The 15,365-nt window shown below is 38.5% G+C and overlaps 2 protein-coding genes across 3 annotated transcripts; both read left to right on the top strand.

Moving 5' to 3' along the window:
* The first annotated feature begins 123 nt into the window (after nt 1-123).
* LOC122311918 (pentatricopeptide repeat-containing protein At3g04130, mitochondrial) lies at nt 124-3,963 on the top strand. Its single transcript, XM_043126691.1, has one exon. It carries the CDS (start codon nt 2,106-2,108, stop codon nt 3,633-3,635), a length of 1,530 nt encoding a protein of 509 aa, XP_042982625.1. The 5' UTR covers nt 124-2,105; the 3' UTR covers nt 3,636-3,963.
* Nucleotides 3,964-6,699: 2,736 nt separating this feature from the next.
* Nucleotides 6,700-10,907, top strand: LOC122311917 (serine/threonine-protein phosphatase 6 regulatory ankyrin repeat subunit B-like). Of its 2 annotated transcripts, XM_043126690.1 has the most exons (3): nt 6,700-7,213; nt 7,329-8,184; nt 9,260-10,907. In XM_043126690.1, the coding sequence occupies exons 2-3, from the start codon at nt 7,477-7,479 to the stop codon at nt 10,559-10,561; spliced, it is 2,010 nt and encodes a 669-aa protein (XP_042982624.1). In that variant the 5' UTR covers nt 6,700-7,213; nt 7,329-7,476; the 3' UTR covers nt 10,562-10,907. The 2 variants fall into 2 exon arrangements, with proteins under 2 accessions (XP_042982624.1, XP_042982623.1); XM_043126689.1 differs by having other exon boundaries at nt 6,700-8,184.
* The last annotated feature ends 4,458 nt before the right edge of the window (nt 10,908-15,365 follow it).

Raw genomic sequence — 15,365 nt, 5'->3', positions numbered from 1 at the left:
GAGAATAATTCTGTATTTTCTTGTTAGTATTCCCCACCAAACATAACTGCCATAGATAAAAGTGACCTAGATATGGGATTGAAATTTTGGAATGTACGGTAACTTTCTTGCAACTTTCCAAGCTGTCGATTTTTCCTCTCTTCAATACCATTAACGTATGTGAATTAGTCCCATGTTTATATGGAACTCTTGATGTAAAACAATTTTAGCCCTGGCTTGTGAGGGTAGGGCATCGGTCAGCCTTCGAACTCGGGAGAGAGAACCTATTCAGGAAACTGAACTCCCCGTTTTTGGACGCAGTCAACAATGGGCATTGGGCAAGGACGGCGAAGATCTCGTACAATAGTAAACAGTGAAAAATGAAAGAAAATGAATCAGATTTACGGTTTGGGTTTGATAAAGGCATTAAATAACGAAAGAGATTATATAACTTAGAGAAACTTGAGATTTGGTGTGGTTCAAACTTTAGAGGCATTAAAATTATACAATAGTAAACAGTGAAAAATGAAAGAAAATGAATCAGATTTACGGTTTGGGTTTGATAAAGGCATTAAATAACGAAAGAGATTATATAACTTGAGAAACTTGAGATTTGGTGTGGTTCAAACTTCAGAGGCATTAAAATTAACTATAAACAGAAGAGATTATAACATAGAGGCTTCACAACTTTGTTTACTTTTCTCCCATAAAACTCCCATATTTAGTTCTCCATTTTCCTCTCACCAAGTATTATTGAAAGAGCAATGTTACGTACAGTCGTGAAATTACAAACGCCGTGTAATCGCTTTGAAAAAGAATAGGATCTACGATTAAAAAGTTAATTTTTTTTTTTTATGTGGGTCTCATATTAATTCATTTTTTTCAAAACGATTATTGCTTGTATAATCACGACTGTAAATATCATTTTTCTTATTGAAAAGAAGATCATTCTTGAAGTCCCCGAAATCTCCCCTTATTAATGAAGGCCGTCATGCCCCTTTGTTTGCTTTAGTAGCCTTCTTTAGTAGGGTGCGTCCTGTTTTGTCTTACTAAGACATGGATTAAGGTGATCATGAATTGAGTGTGACAGACCGCACACGCAAATATAAGTTTGCGGACGTTTTTTTTTTTTTTTGGATCAAATGTGACTTCTTGGATATGTAATTGTTGTACCTTAAGTTAAATGTGGTTTATAAGGTGGCTATATTATGGATTTAAGGATTAAAAATTTAACCAAATTAATATCTAACTGTTTTTAAGATTTTTAGATTAATAGTTGGGCTCTTCATAATTAATATTAAATAAGAGACCATGTAACAATTTCAGGTTACGGATGAGACAATTTATGTCATTAATATTGATAGATAAGTGAATCTTTCAAAAGAAAAAGAGATATCACAGAGTCAATATCAATAATGGACTTATATGGACATCGAATTTGAAAGCATGATGGATTGTAATCCCACATCTATAATCTCATTTTTAATAGCTACAATTAAATTTGTATAGACTCTAATTTAAAGGAATCTGTGATTCTTTTTTCTCTTAAAAAGAAATCTGCCTCATTGTATGATATTTGTAGTGCAAACAGGGGATAAAAAAGTAAATTTAATATGTATAAGTCTCAAATAAACAAATTTCATGCAAGTCTTTTGTATTTATTAATAGCTTTCATTAGTTAAGATCTTTTGGACTAAATGTAATAAAGTCTAGTCTCTAAATAGGAGAACGTTTGAACCCCCAACCTTATATATATAAAAAAATTCTAAGTGTTGTTAAAAGAGAAAATGATTTTTTACACTTTTTAATGGTGAGATTATATTTTATAAAAATAATGTTTGAGATTTGTCTATTTAAAGTTTTTTTTAAAAAAATATTTTCTCGTAAAAAAATTATGTCGTCGATATACAAAGTACATAATCTATTTAATTGGCAAGACGGAATCTGATTTACTAGAAGAACTCTGTCATATATATTCCCTCTTATAAATTTGATTCCGATCAATCGAACGCGTAATCCCGCTTCGCTCGATCTAGCAGCCTGCGTTTTCGTTTATACTTAGGTTCATTGAGGAAATTGCTATCACCGGGAAATCGAAACCCGGCTTGGTACTTCGGCACATCTCCATGAAATTCCGCGTTGAGAAATGTGCCAAAAACATCCACAATCTCGTCGATACATCTCGTGCCGTAATCGCTTCTTTTGCTCGAATCCGGTCTTATTCGTATCTTTCTTCTCTGTCGGAATCTTCTTCCCTCACCCGGCACGAACATCAACAATGCCAAGACTCGAAAAGATTGTCTGAGCTTGACATTCTCGTAGCTAAGATTCCTTTTGGAACCAGCGACGATGAAGTTCTTCGGTCTCTCTCACATGATCAAGTGTGCAATAGCATAGGGCTGTCTAGTGACCTTGTTGAAAAGCTGCTTCGTAGGTTTAAGGATGATTGGAAGTCTGCATTGGGCGTGTTCAGATGGGCAGAGTCGCGGTCGGGTTATAAGCACACGCCGGAAGCATATGAGATGTTGGTGGACATATTGGGTAAAATGAAACAGATGGATAAGATGAAGAGTATCCTAGAAGAAATGAATCGGTGTCATCTCGTTGGGACTGACACCGTCGCGAAGGTCATGAGGAGGTTTTGTGGTGCAGGGCAATGGGAAGAGGCTGTGAGGACATTTGATCGGTTGGGAACTTTCGGGTTGGAGAAGAACACGGAATCGATGAACTTGTTGCTGGACACACTTTGCAAAGAGAGTAAGGTTGAGCTGGCGCGCGAGGTTTTCTTGGAGCTCAAGTCGCATATTTCGCCGAATGCTCTAACGTTTAACATTTTCATTCATGGTTGGTGCAAAGTGAATCGAGTGGATGAGGCGCATTGGACTATCCAAGAGATGAAGGGACATGGGTGTCGCCCTTGTGTAATCAGCTATTCGACAATCATGCAATTCTTTTGCCGACAAGGCAAATTTGATAGAGTCTATGAGCTGCTTGATGAAATGCTAGCGCAGGCTTGCCCACCAAATGTTGTTACTTTCACCAGTATCATGTGTTCGCTGGCAAAGTCGGAGGAGTTTGAGCAAGCATTACGTATTTATGACAGAATGAAGATGGCTGGATGTAAACCGGATGCCCTCTTCTACAATGCATTGATCCATACTCTCGGGAGAGCCGGTCATGTACAGGAGGCTGTTCGTGTTTTTGAGGTGGAGATGCCCAAAACTGGCGTCAACCCAAATACGTCAACCTATAATACAGTGATTGCTATGTTTTGCCATCGTGGTCAGGAACAAAAGGCCTTGCATGTCCTCGAGGGCATGGAGAAATCAGGCCTCTGTAAGCCTGATGCTCAGACATACTACCCATTGCTCAAGGCGTGCTTTAAATCTGGGAAAACAGGCAGTTGCCTGAGTAAATTATTGGATGACATGATCAATAAGCATAACCTTAGTCTTGATATATCAGCCTATAAACTTCTAATTCATGGGCTTTGCCGAGCAAATCAATGTGAGCGGGCTTATGAATTCTTGGAGAAGATGATTGCTCAAGGGATCACACCTAGATATCAGACATGTCGTTTGCTATTGGATGAAGTCAAACAGAAGAATTTGTATGATGTCTCTGAAAGAATTGAGGATTTGATGAAAAAATTATAAATTTTTGAGTAAAGAGCATGTTGTGGTGAGAAGCTGCTTGAAAGGGTTGAAATGCTGCTTTCTCTTAATGGAGTATATACTCTTAAGTGTATGACTTCATTCAAAAAGTAGTGGTGATGTTTCCAATGGGGCAGCCGTGAAGACACTGTACCTCCATTAGATGATTGGTATGTCTTATTCATAGTATCTATGCTTAGTCGTTCTTAGACCTGAATTCAAATGAGATACTGACTCTTAAATTAGGTAGCTAATGTTATTGTTTTTTGTTACTTTGTGATACAAAAAGGCAGCTTTTGTTAAAAAATGAAAAAGAAAGAAAGAATACGAAGACCATATTCATATAGAAAAAATTAGACCCTGCCATTTTTTAATTGCTATATATGACTATGAGAGAGCTCGTGGTGTAGCTTGGAAGAGTGTTTTTCTCACACGTTTATACAAAGATTGCTGTTTAAGAAAAACAAATATACATGTAGATAGATTGGTCTCACTTTCCTGTCCTTACGTCATGAATATCTGAAGAGCCTGTCTCAGTTGGTACGTTGCAAAAAAAAAAAAAAAAAAAAAAAAAGGGAAAAGAAAAGAAACTAGTGTTATTGAGATCAATGGCTATGAACTGTCTGGTGCATGTTAGGCCAAGTCGTAGGAGTGATGCTTTAGAATTTCATGGTCAAGCTTATTATCTGACTCATTGACTTAGATTTATGATATTATGGTGAAGTATAAATCTCTCAAGTATTTTCCGTGGGCAATAGACAAAGTGTACATACAGTAGGGAGATAGAAAAATCTTCTACTTTGTTGAGGAAATTCCTACCTGAGGCCAATTATAATGGAAGTTATGATGGAAGCAAAAGCGAGAAGCATTTAGTTGGGTATTTGCAAAAGTCCACACCTCACAAAGCCTTGTGTGAGGATTCCATATCATGACTGCATATTGTAGATGTATTGTCCACTCTTTAGGGAAGCCCGTCGTTTAGCTCACCCAATCACGTGTTTAATGTGGCTAACTTGCTTTGCCCTGAAGGCTATCCTCTAATTCGGCTTATGGATGGACCTCTAAAATCTTACATGATGGTGCGGCCCATTTCAGAATTTATTGATGAATAGTGGCTGCAATCCTGTGTATGGTTCAGGAAAATGCTGTGTGTTTTTGCTTTGGGCTGTGGACATTTTTCCAATTTAGAGACAACATCTACGCCTGTCATTAGGAAAATGCTATTTCCAATCATATACTGTTTACAAGGTTGGATCTCATTGCTGACATGATTGCATATTTGTTTACTGTTTGTCTCTTTGTTACACGTTGGAGCAGCAGTGTCACATGTTCTTTGTTCTTTTGGAGCAGAAAAAAGAAGAACAAAATGAGAGAGAGGGCTTGTAGCCCCCGATCCAATCATGCTGTGACAAATAATTATTTTTACCCGTTAGAGTCCATATATATATATATAGATATATAGAGATATATAAATTTCTCACCAAGAAATCAGGCATGTGAATGATGGGCCACTTTATGATGATTATTATCCTTTTACTAAAGGGGTAACTGTTCAAGTTCGAGCTCAGTGAATTTTCAGTTGATGCTTTGGGGAACATGGGGGGACCAATGCCTCGTATATGACCATTGCCCGACATCTACGTTGTTGCCAATGTGACTCGTAATCTATAAATACCCGTTCCATGTGTAAGATGTGCCTATCTATTACCATGTTGTTTCAATAAAAGAAATTGTTAGAACAAATTACTAGCTGTTAGCCTGTTATTATTATTTTTACTGTTTTTCGGAATCACGGAAGGAGGTTTGTCTCCAGGGAATGTCTAAGCTCTAAGCTCACGCCTAACATGCTCTTGTAGACAAGGAGCTCTAAGCTCAGAAATTGCACACTTTTTATTTTTTATTTTTTATTTTCTGATAGAGGGGTGGGGGATTTCAAACCCAAATTTTCTAAATGGAAAATGGAGTCATATGCCATCAGGCTCTTGGCAAATTGCACACTTACTATGCTTTAATTTGGCTTTTATCATATTACGCGGACAAGACAAACCATGAACAAGTTAATAATAATCAAATTGCTCAATGGTAAAAATAACAATTAGATCATTTACTCTTACCATAACTAACAAAGATAACCATTTTCAAATTTATATTCATTTACTCTACCATTACTTATAATATATATGGGCTTAATTGGATCATTATCTTTTCTGCCCTCATGTTTTTTAATAACTTCATGATATAAAATTCCATAAAATCACGGCCTTCCATTTATAGTAGAGCATAGATAAAAGGTCAGGATGTTACCAAGCAAAAGGAATCAACTAATACGCTGACTCTTATCTAGGGTAGATGAGCCGTGGCATTTGTCGATTGTCAGGATCTTGGACTTTTTCTCCCCCATAATTACTCTTAAAAGGAGTTACTTGGTGGGTTGTTGGAGTGGCCATACCATTTTTTTTAATTTTAATTTTTTTTTTTTTGGGGAATTTGAGGGATCTAGTTTTAGTTAATTCAGGTTCTCATATTAATAGATAATTGAAAAAAAAAAGTTAATTTTTTTACAGAACAGCAACAAATCTTATCGACTTTCTAATGGCCATGGCCCATGAATTCCATCCCATGATTACATTGCGGGAGACGTTAACTTCTATGGCCATTGGGAAGAAGGAAAGGAAAGGAAACGTAACATTCATTTGTCAGAGCAAATTGGCCAATAAAAGTGTTATTAAAGATGGTGGGACGTTCGTACACGACATAGTGATAGAGCAAAGAGCAAAGAGCCAAGGCAAGGAAAGAGGAGCAACATGCCTCTCTTTCTGGTTCTCAATTTCCGAATATATCAACGAAACTTGGGGACTTTCTCTCTTAATAATTAGCCTATTTACATTTTATAGATCCACTAAAATATAGTTGTGTCAACCCTAAAGACGGTGAGTTAGGCACGTATGACCGACCAACCCACCGCCCTCGTTTGAGTCTTGCGTTGCATGACGGTGTTAATGTTGGAAATGTATTTGTAAAAACTTGGTCTGGTTCCAATATATTATTAAATTTTGTTGGTTAGATAATGCTTATGTATCTATGTAGCATAAGCAATCAGTCTGACGGTCTTTAGTTTCAGTCTCGCCCTTCCACTTAACGGAATAACCGACTCCGCCACGCTAATTTCCCTCGAAATTCTAAAACTACTTTACTAAACAACAAGATCCACTGTATTTCCCTACCAACTGATGTCTGATGAAACTCAGCTTCGCTCTCTCTCTCTCTCTCTCACGGACCAAAGGAATCTCAATCTTTCTATGCTATCGGTCGATCCTTTTTCCCATCCATACGAAAAGACCCTCCAACAATCTACGATCAGATGGTCGTTTTCTTTTTGTTATCTTTCGTAGATACTCTAGCCACCATGTTCACACATTTCTAAAGGCCCCCCCTTTTTTCTCTTTCTTTACCTGCTCGGCTTCGTCCGTAGCAATAATGGCTTTCTTTGCTTCCTCTTTTTCCTCCAAATTCTCGTGTCCATTGTTCTTGGTGCAATATCGACTGGGCTTCCTTTAGTTTTGTAAATCAATATCGCACCGGTTAGTTATCTCTCTGTTCAGATAACTGTCTTCATCAGTCTTGCGCTTCTTCTGTCTTTCTTTCAGGTAGTCCGAGTGTTGTTTGTTTACTTAATAGGTTCTACTTGTTCTCCAGGATTCCTCATCATTTTCGATGTTCTAGGACTTTCCCATCTTAAAGTATCAATTTCATTGCCTGTTCATCTTCACTTTATAAGCTCTAAGCAGTGTTTTAGTACTTTTGCCGTTGAAATCTGGTTTCCTTGGTCAATTCCGGTAAAGAAATGCCGCCTTCGTACTTCCCTCTTAGGTGGGAGAGCACCGGAGACCAGTGGTGGTATGCTTCACCCATCGATTGGGCAGCTGCCAATGGTCTCTATGATCTTGTCAGGGAGCTTCTCCACCTTGACACCAATCTCCTCATTAAGCTCACCTCCCTTCGTCGAATCCGCCGCCTGGAGACAGTCTGGGACGACGAAGCTCAGTTCGACGATGTAGCCAAATGTCGCTCCGAGGTTGCTAGAAGACTCCTTCTCGAGTGTGAAACAAAGAGGGGTCATAACTCTCTGATCAGAGCTGGCTATGGAGGGTGGCTTCTGTACACTGCTGCCTCGGCTGGGGATGTGGATTTTGTTAAGGACTTGCTAGAGAGAGAGCCCCTTCTTGTGTTTGGAGAAGGAGAATACGGTGTTACCGATATATTCTACGCTGCAGCGAGGAGCAAGAATTCTGAGGTCTTCAGACTATTGCTTGATTTCGCTCTTTCTCCGAGGTGCTGCCTTAGCAGTGGAGGTGAGTTGGAGGAGCAGTTGGGTAATCTTGATCCAGAATTTAGGTGGGAGATGATGAACCGGGCTGTTCATGCTGCGGCTAGAGGAGGGAATATGGATATGTTAAGGGTGCTTCTTGCTGATTGTTCTGATGTTTTAGCATTCAAGGATGCACAGGGATCTACAATCTTGCATACAGCCTCTGGCAGAGGGCAGGTTGAGGTAAGGCTTCCTATCTTTATATTCATGGATTCCAATGCTTTGTCCAGTACTTGTAACTAGCATCTCCTTGTTTGTACAAATTTTCTACTCAAGCACGCATTAGACTTTTATAGTGCGGAAGGGCATCCAAGTCCTTAGAAGGGTATTTCATTTTCAAGCGGAATGAAATACCCCTTTTTTATCTGAAAAATGAATATTTTTTGGAATTGTGCGTAAAGTTCAATCTCAAAGAGATTTCAGACGGCAAGGCTATATTCCCTGTGGTCAAAGGAACCATTCAATTGTCAATTGATATGCACCTGATAACGGATAGAAAGCAAATACATATAGAACTTGTACACATCCTTGGATATGTACAGGCAGGTCGAGAATCATTTTTTTCTTTTTCTTTTGTGAGTCAGTTGATAAGAATCACACCTTTACATTTGGGAGTTAGATGGGCTCAACTACTAGGTACTTGCTGTTACCCAACCCGGATAACATGTATTTGGAATGCTGTTGAGCATCGAATACCATAAAATAGCGGCTCCATAAATTCATCAGTAGAGATGGCACACTAGCACGCTAAAACTTGATTCATATATTATTGAAGTTAATTGGTCATTGCGGTATTTCAGAGGTTGCAATCATGATTTACTGATGACAACTAACGCTTTTGAGAAAATATGCAAGTCTGAATTAGTATTATGTTATAAGTTCCTGTTGTCAGTGAAGTAGCTTGTTGCTTCTGTCTGTAGGGTACCTTTGTTGATTTGTTTTAGTATTTGTGTTATTTCATGCCTTTTGGCCTCCAAATGTCCTCTCTGCTGCTTAACTGCTTCCAACTTGTATAAATTCATTTGCGTGATACCTGTGATTATAACCATAACCATGTTTGGACTTACTTACGCTGACAAAAAAAAAAAAAAAAATATTGGTTGAGAAGTTTTCTGTTTGTCCTAGTCAAGCCTTCAAGTTTTGACCATTGTTTGTGACTGTGGATGGTCAACTAGATGCATAACTGCATTTTTCACACTCCTTCAGATCTCATGAAACCTGCTACTCCATTGGTGTACTGAAGATTAAATTAATGCAGGTAGTGAAGGATCTAGTAGCATCCTTTGATATTATAACCTGCACAGATAATCAAGGGAATACAGCCTTACATGTCGCTGCATACAGGGGCTACTTGCCCGTCGTAGAGGTCCTGATTCTTGCCTCTCCTTCATTAGCCTCCTTGACAAACAATTATGGAGATACTCTTCTTCATATGGCAGTGGCCGGTTTCCGGACCCCTGGTTTCCGAAGACTGGACAGGCAGATTGGACTCATGAATCACTTGTTATGCGGTAAGATTGTGAACATGGAGGACATCATCAATATCAGGAACAATAACGGAAGAACTGCTCTTCACGTGGCAGTTGTTGAGAACGTTCAATGTAATCTAGTTGAACTCCTCATGACCGTCCCATCAATTGGATTGAACATCCGTGATGCTGATGGGCTGACCCCTCTGGATATTCTCAAGCAACGGCCACAATCAGCATCTTCTGAAATTCTAATGAAGCAACTGATTTCTGCTGGAGGGATGTCCAATTGCCAGTATCATAAGGCAAGAAGCGCCCTTGTTTCCCATCTAAAAATGCAGGGTATTGGGAATAGTCCTGGAACTTCTTTCAGAATCCCCGATGCAGAGATATTCTTGTACACGGGTATTGAGAATGCATCTGATGCCAGTTGTGATCAGGCAAGCATGGATTTGAGTGCTTGCTCAGATGAATTCAGTCAGTTTGACTCGAACAACTCCTTGGACAATAAGAATATAGGTTCAGTACGTAATGCTGCAAAGCGCCTCAAGTTCCTTCTTCATTGGCCCCATAGGAAAGAGAAAAGATCTGCTAGCAGAGAATTAAGAGATTATAGTTCTCTAGAATCATTCAGTGTATCTAGAAACTTGGAAGACTGTCTAATCCCACTTCGGCAGAAATACTCAAAGTTTTCCCCCTTTCCAAACAATAAAAGAACATTTTCTCTTAGGAGGGATCTTCCAAGCCCATCCACCAAAAAGAAATTCACCCTGGGGCTTATGCACGGGGTTATTAAGGCAATGCCACAACTAGGTAATCCAGCAGACTCTCCTTCAAGTCAGTCAAGATCATCAACTTCTTCGCCTAGTTCAATTTATAAACAAAAGGGTATTGAAATTGCTGGACCCTCGTGCTCATCTGTGTCATTTAATGGTAAAGCGCCACCGATGAACTACAGACAGAATTCCTTGGAAAAGAGGTTGATGAACCAGTATTTCTGTGTTGGTGCACAAGGCCTTGATGTTAAAGATTCGGTTCACTATGCACAGCCACATAAGAATCACAAGCAATTAAGTTCTCTAGTAGCTTGATTTGACTGTATAAAAGAGTGGTGCTTTTGAGTACAATTTTGTGAGCTAAAATATTCTTTTCGTCCTCTCTATCTGCGGTGAAGATCTTTGCTTCGAATTACTGCATGCTTGTTAATCTGTGTGTAGAATATATTGTACATCATTTAGTAACGGACTACTTGTAAACCTTCTTTGTTGAAGTATCTACCAGCTTGGTATTACAACTTTTTAACTGATTGTGAGACAAGAAAGAAGCTGAGATTATTGACAATATAAGCTCAAACTTTCTTTGGTCACTCTGTAATTGCAGTCAGGTTGTTTCTCAAGCTCAAAAAATTGCTTATTTACTCGTACTGTTCTCCATCTATTATTTTTCCCTTCATTTTTTCATTTCTCTACTCTGGTTTTCTGTTCCCACTTTTGGTTGGAGGCATTAAGAAAAGGTCGTTCTCTACCCCGTTCTTGATGCAAACTTGCTGTTAATAGAATCAACATTACTTTGTACACATTGGCACTTGAAAATGATAGAATAGAATAGAATCAAGCAATGCAAAAGTTGGGCAACTACACCCAAGTGGTCAAGTATCATAATGAGCTTCATGAAAATCCTCTACCTTTAACATGTCAAGCACGACACACTTTTGCCTTTTTTCGGTGGTAATGCACTTCTTTTGATCACACTAATTCCCAAAGGCACTTAATGCCGGCATGATTCGCCTTAACCCTGTTGACAGATTTGCGCGCATGCACACACTCGCACGCTGTCGATGGCCAATGGCACTTCATGGTTATGCAAGTTTTTCTGCATTTTTTTTGAATGATTAAAATGGTTTGAGAATAAATAGTTGAAAAATAAAGGTATAGCGAGACTTTTCGCTGTAATTTTATTATTATGCGTTGATATATATGATAATATTCTCCATCAACCATTAAATCAATTTTTTTTTAAATAACAAATTAAATTCTAACTTGTCGGATGATTGATATATAGTGTCGATTCAACTATTGATTATATTATATTGTTTATTTATGTTTATAATTGCTGATGCAATTTTTCAATTTCAACGGCCCACAAGTTAATTACGGTCAAATGACTTGTAATAATGTTTTGGCCTCTTGATAAGGACGACTCTAAGATTATAAGTTTGGAAGGGCTGGATACCTCTTGATATGAAATAAATAGTTAAATTGAAATTTTTAAAAAATACATTTAACGAAGTGATAAAAAAAATTAATGTGTAAAAAATTAAAAAAAAAAAACAAATAAATTTTAAACATATATTTTTCCATGAATACTGGTGATTGCACATATAGCCTTTTCATTTATTGTGATCAAAACGTGAGATTGAACTATGGAAACGACTATATAAGAATTATATAAAAGAGGTATTATTGTTGTTAGGGGGTTTTACTCATGGCCCAGAGTCTGAGTTCAATATCATGAGAGACCCAGGCTAACCAAGTGATCCATCGACCCAAGCAATGGGTTATTGTTTCCCGGTAGAGGTCGGCAAGCATCTTTGGAAGCATGGAAAGTTCACGCTCGCACGAAGGGGGAAGAAGCACGCTATCCCATTGAAACTGAACCCTCGGGTAACCTTAAGGGGACATGTGGGTGTAGATCGCGAAGAGTCCTAAATCATTTGAAGGTAGGAAATGAAGAATCTGATGACGCACATCCTTTGGCAGAATGAGACAGAGAGTCATGCCATATTAAATGAGTATAGCAGAAGGAACGCATCCCCTGGTAGGGATGCCACCTTATAACATACGTAATAGTTGTTTGATTCCAGGGATCATTATAAAAGACAATTCCCATGTATCAGGAACTCTGTCTAGACTCCCTAAACTCTCTTTACTAACTTACGCACTTCTCTAAGGCAATATTGACTTTAGTATCGAAGACTTCCGGCCAACGTCTCGCAGTAATTTCTCTTTATTCGCAAGCCCAAGACTAAAGACCTAAGTTGTTGAGGGCTTGATCTAAAGGCATACGAAATACGATGTTAACAATTGTAACCTATGTAAACCATAAACTAAATTTTGTATTTCATTAGATAATGTATATCAGTAACATATATTTAAAAATTTCTTAGTTAGCACAATCACATACCATATAGCTAGCTATCCAATGAACGTGAGAGTTTTTGTTAAATATGATTTACCCATATAATTGCAAGCCCTTAAAGAGAAATAATGAATCTTATATTTTAATTTAATTTTTTCAAAATAAAACAAAAAAAATTAATTGCCATAAATTTTTTAGAAAAGGAAACAAAATCCAATGCCTTAGGGGCCAACTCCACCTTCGCCTAGGATGTTGATATGGTATTTGAATGTACATTCTTGAATTAAATATTAAATAAAGCGTATAAAATATAAATAGAAAAAGAGATATAGATATTTACTTTTAAATAAAGTCAAAGAAAAGTTAAAGAAGATGTTGTCCTCGCAAAAATTTAGACATACAAAAGAAAAATGATATATACAAGTTATAAAAACAAAAGTCTCATAGATCTTTTACAAATAATAACATTTGACAAGCTGCATATGTTAGATTCGAATAACAGGCAATGCTAATTTGTTGGCAGCTAGAATATAATTATCAAAAGGGTGGTGCTAGTGTGCTGCCCAAATTTGACCATTGGGTGTGCCTACTAGTATAAATTTCATTTTTTTTATTTTTTTCTTTTATTTTATATATATTTTTAACATATTTAAATATTTTTAAAAATAAAAAAAATATATTAATACATTAAAAATACACTCTTAATTATTAAATAAGACAAAAAATTAAAAAAATTAAATATATAAAGGATGAAAATGAAATAACAAACTCAAGGAAGATTGTGGCATTTTCCTTAACCAAAAACAAATCTACTCACGATAACAACAAACATATCAAAGATCCAAAAGGCAAAAACCCCTGATGCTCGAGATACCATACCTTTTACCATCGAATCAGACTCATCGCATCATTGAATGCAGAATTGTGGGATTGAGTACTTCTACGATCACTATTTAGGATCATCTGGATCACACTCTACGTGTTCTTGAGTGAAATGACTAAAAATACCCCCACAACAAAACCCACGTTTCCCACTATTCCCTCTCATTTCACACATTTCATATTCTTTTTTTTTTCTCTCTCTCTACCCCCGTGTTGCCCAAGACCCCTACCGTCCGCCCATTCTCTCCCCCCACCCCTAGCATCCTCTAGCCCTCCCAGCGTCGGTATCCTCTCCCCCACCCCCACTTGGCGTCGCCATCCTCTCCCTTAACCGTACCCCTTGTCGTCCATCTAGGCCAAATGAGAGGCATGGCTGAGCATGGAGGGCTGAGAGAGGTGCGGTGGAGTTGGTGGTGGCTGAGGAAGGCTCGAGGTGGTGTTTGGAAGCCATGGGTTGCGGCATACAGTGGGGTAAGGGGCAGAACCCGTGTATGGGTGAAACCCATTTTGGGAAAGAGAGGGAGAGGGCTACCGTGCTATGGAAGCTCGACGGTGGCTAGGGGGGAGGTCAAGGGCTTGGTGGTGCTTGACGGTGGGGCTGGAGGTTGACAACGGTGACGGTAGCAGCGGTAAACCGTGCAGGAGAATCCATTTTTGGTTGAGAGAGGGTGCTATGTGTGGGGGCTTCCGTGAAGGTTTGAAGGTGGTTGGAGGTGGCCAGCGTGAGTGGGAGGCAATGGTGGCTGCTGGTGGCACTATAGGTGGCACACGGCAGGGCTGGGTGAGGCAATGAGCTGAGAGAGGAAATCGAGTGGGGGGAGAGAGAATCAGGTGGGGGGAGGGGGAAACGAAATTTTGTTTAAAAAAAAAGAAAAAGAAGACACGTAATGTGTGCTACGGATCAGCCGTGAACAGTGGTTGATCCGTAGCAAAACTCAAGGCAAAAACCCCTGATGCTTGAGATACCATACCTCGTACCATCAAATCAGACTGATCGCATCATTGAATGCAGAATTGTGGGACTGAGTACTTCTACGATCACCACTCTTCCCTCTTGCTTCTCCCTCCCGCTTAACATGGCATGCCACGTCTCATTTGTCATTATATTAAAAAAAAAAACTGAGAAAAAGGAGAGAAGGAACAAAAATGTAAATGAACTTCTCATTTCTCATTTTTGGGTGAGCTCCAGCGATCGACCTCAACAAAATTTTTTATTGCAATTTTTTCATTTCTGTGTGAGTTTCCCAATGACATCAACCTCCAGGTATTTCCATTAACATTTTATCATTTTCTCTTACATTAGGGTTTTGTATATTTAATTATCTTGTTGGATATTGGGTTCAATTTAATAATTTGCTGGTGTTTAGGAAATAAGTTTGGGCATTGTACAGAGAGATGTCAACGAGAGAGATTGAGAAATGGAGGAATTCTTAGAGAGAGCGAAAGGGGGTTTGGGAGCGATTGGGGAGAGAGAAACGGCCTTGGCATTTCACAAGGAAATGAGAGAGAGAGAGAGAGAGAGAGAGAGAGAGAGAGAGAGAGAGAGAGAGAGAGAGAGAGAGGGTATACTGATTGGGGTTAAAATATGGTACCCTTCTTGTGACGCCCCCAAATTCCGTTTGGGATCGGACGGATATTTGAAGTGTCGAGACATGCAACATAAGGTTACCTGTCCCCGTTCATGACATATAAGATGCAATATTCTTAACATGCATTTAACATTATGCAATATTTGCAGCGGATAATTTTTTTTTTTTTAGCAATACTATGCACCAAACTGAAAATATCCCAAATAATTAAAACATACTTTATATATAAAGATCCATTGAATAACTAAGATCACAGCACTAGTCCAAAATAGTTATGATCCAAAAG

Source organism: Carya illinoinensis, chromosome 5, assembly GCF_018687715.1.
Source record: "Carya illinoinensis cultivar Pawnee chromosome 5, C.illinoinensisPawnee_v1, whole genome shotgun sequence".
Taxonomy (NCBI): Eukaryota; Viridiplantae; Streptophyta; class Magnoliopsida; order Fagales; family Juglandaceae; genus Carya; species Carya illinoinensis.
Note: the sequence above shows the minus strand (reverse complement) of the source record. Positions and strands in the feature narration are given on the sequence as shown.

Bases quoted from the DNA above. Each gene is read 5' to 3' on its own strand.
- LOC122311918 (XM_043126691.1), top strand. From the start codon at position 2,106: ATGAAATTCCGCGTTGAGAAATGTGCCAAAAACATCCACAATCTCGTC.
- LOC122311917 (XM_043126690.1), top strand. From the start codon at position 7,477: ATGCCGCCTTCGTACTTCCCTCTTAGGTGGGAGAGCACCGGAGACCAG. The intron at 8,185-9,259 runs GTAAGGCTTCCT...AAATTAATGCAG, and splicing joins CTGGCAGAGGGCAGGTTGAG to GTAGTGAAGGATCTAGTAGC.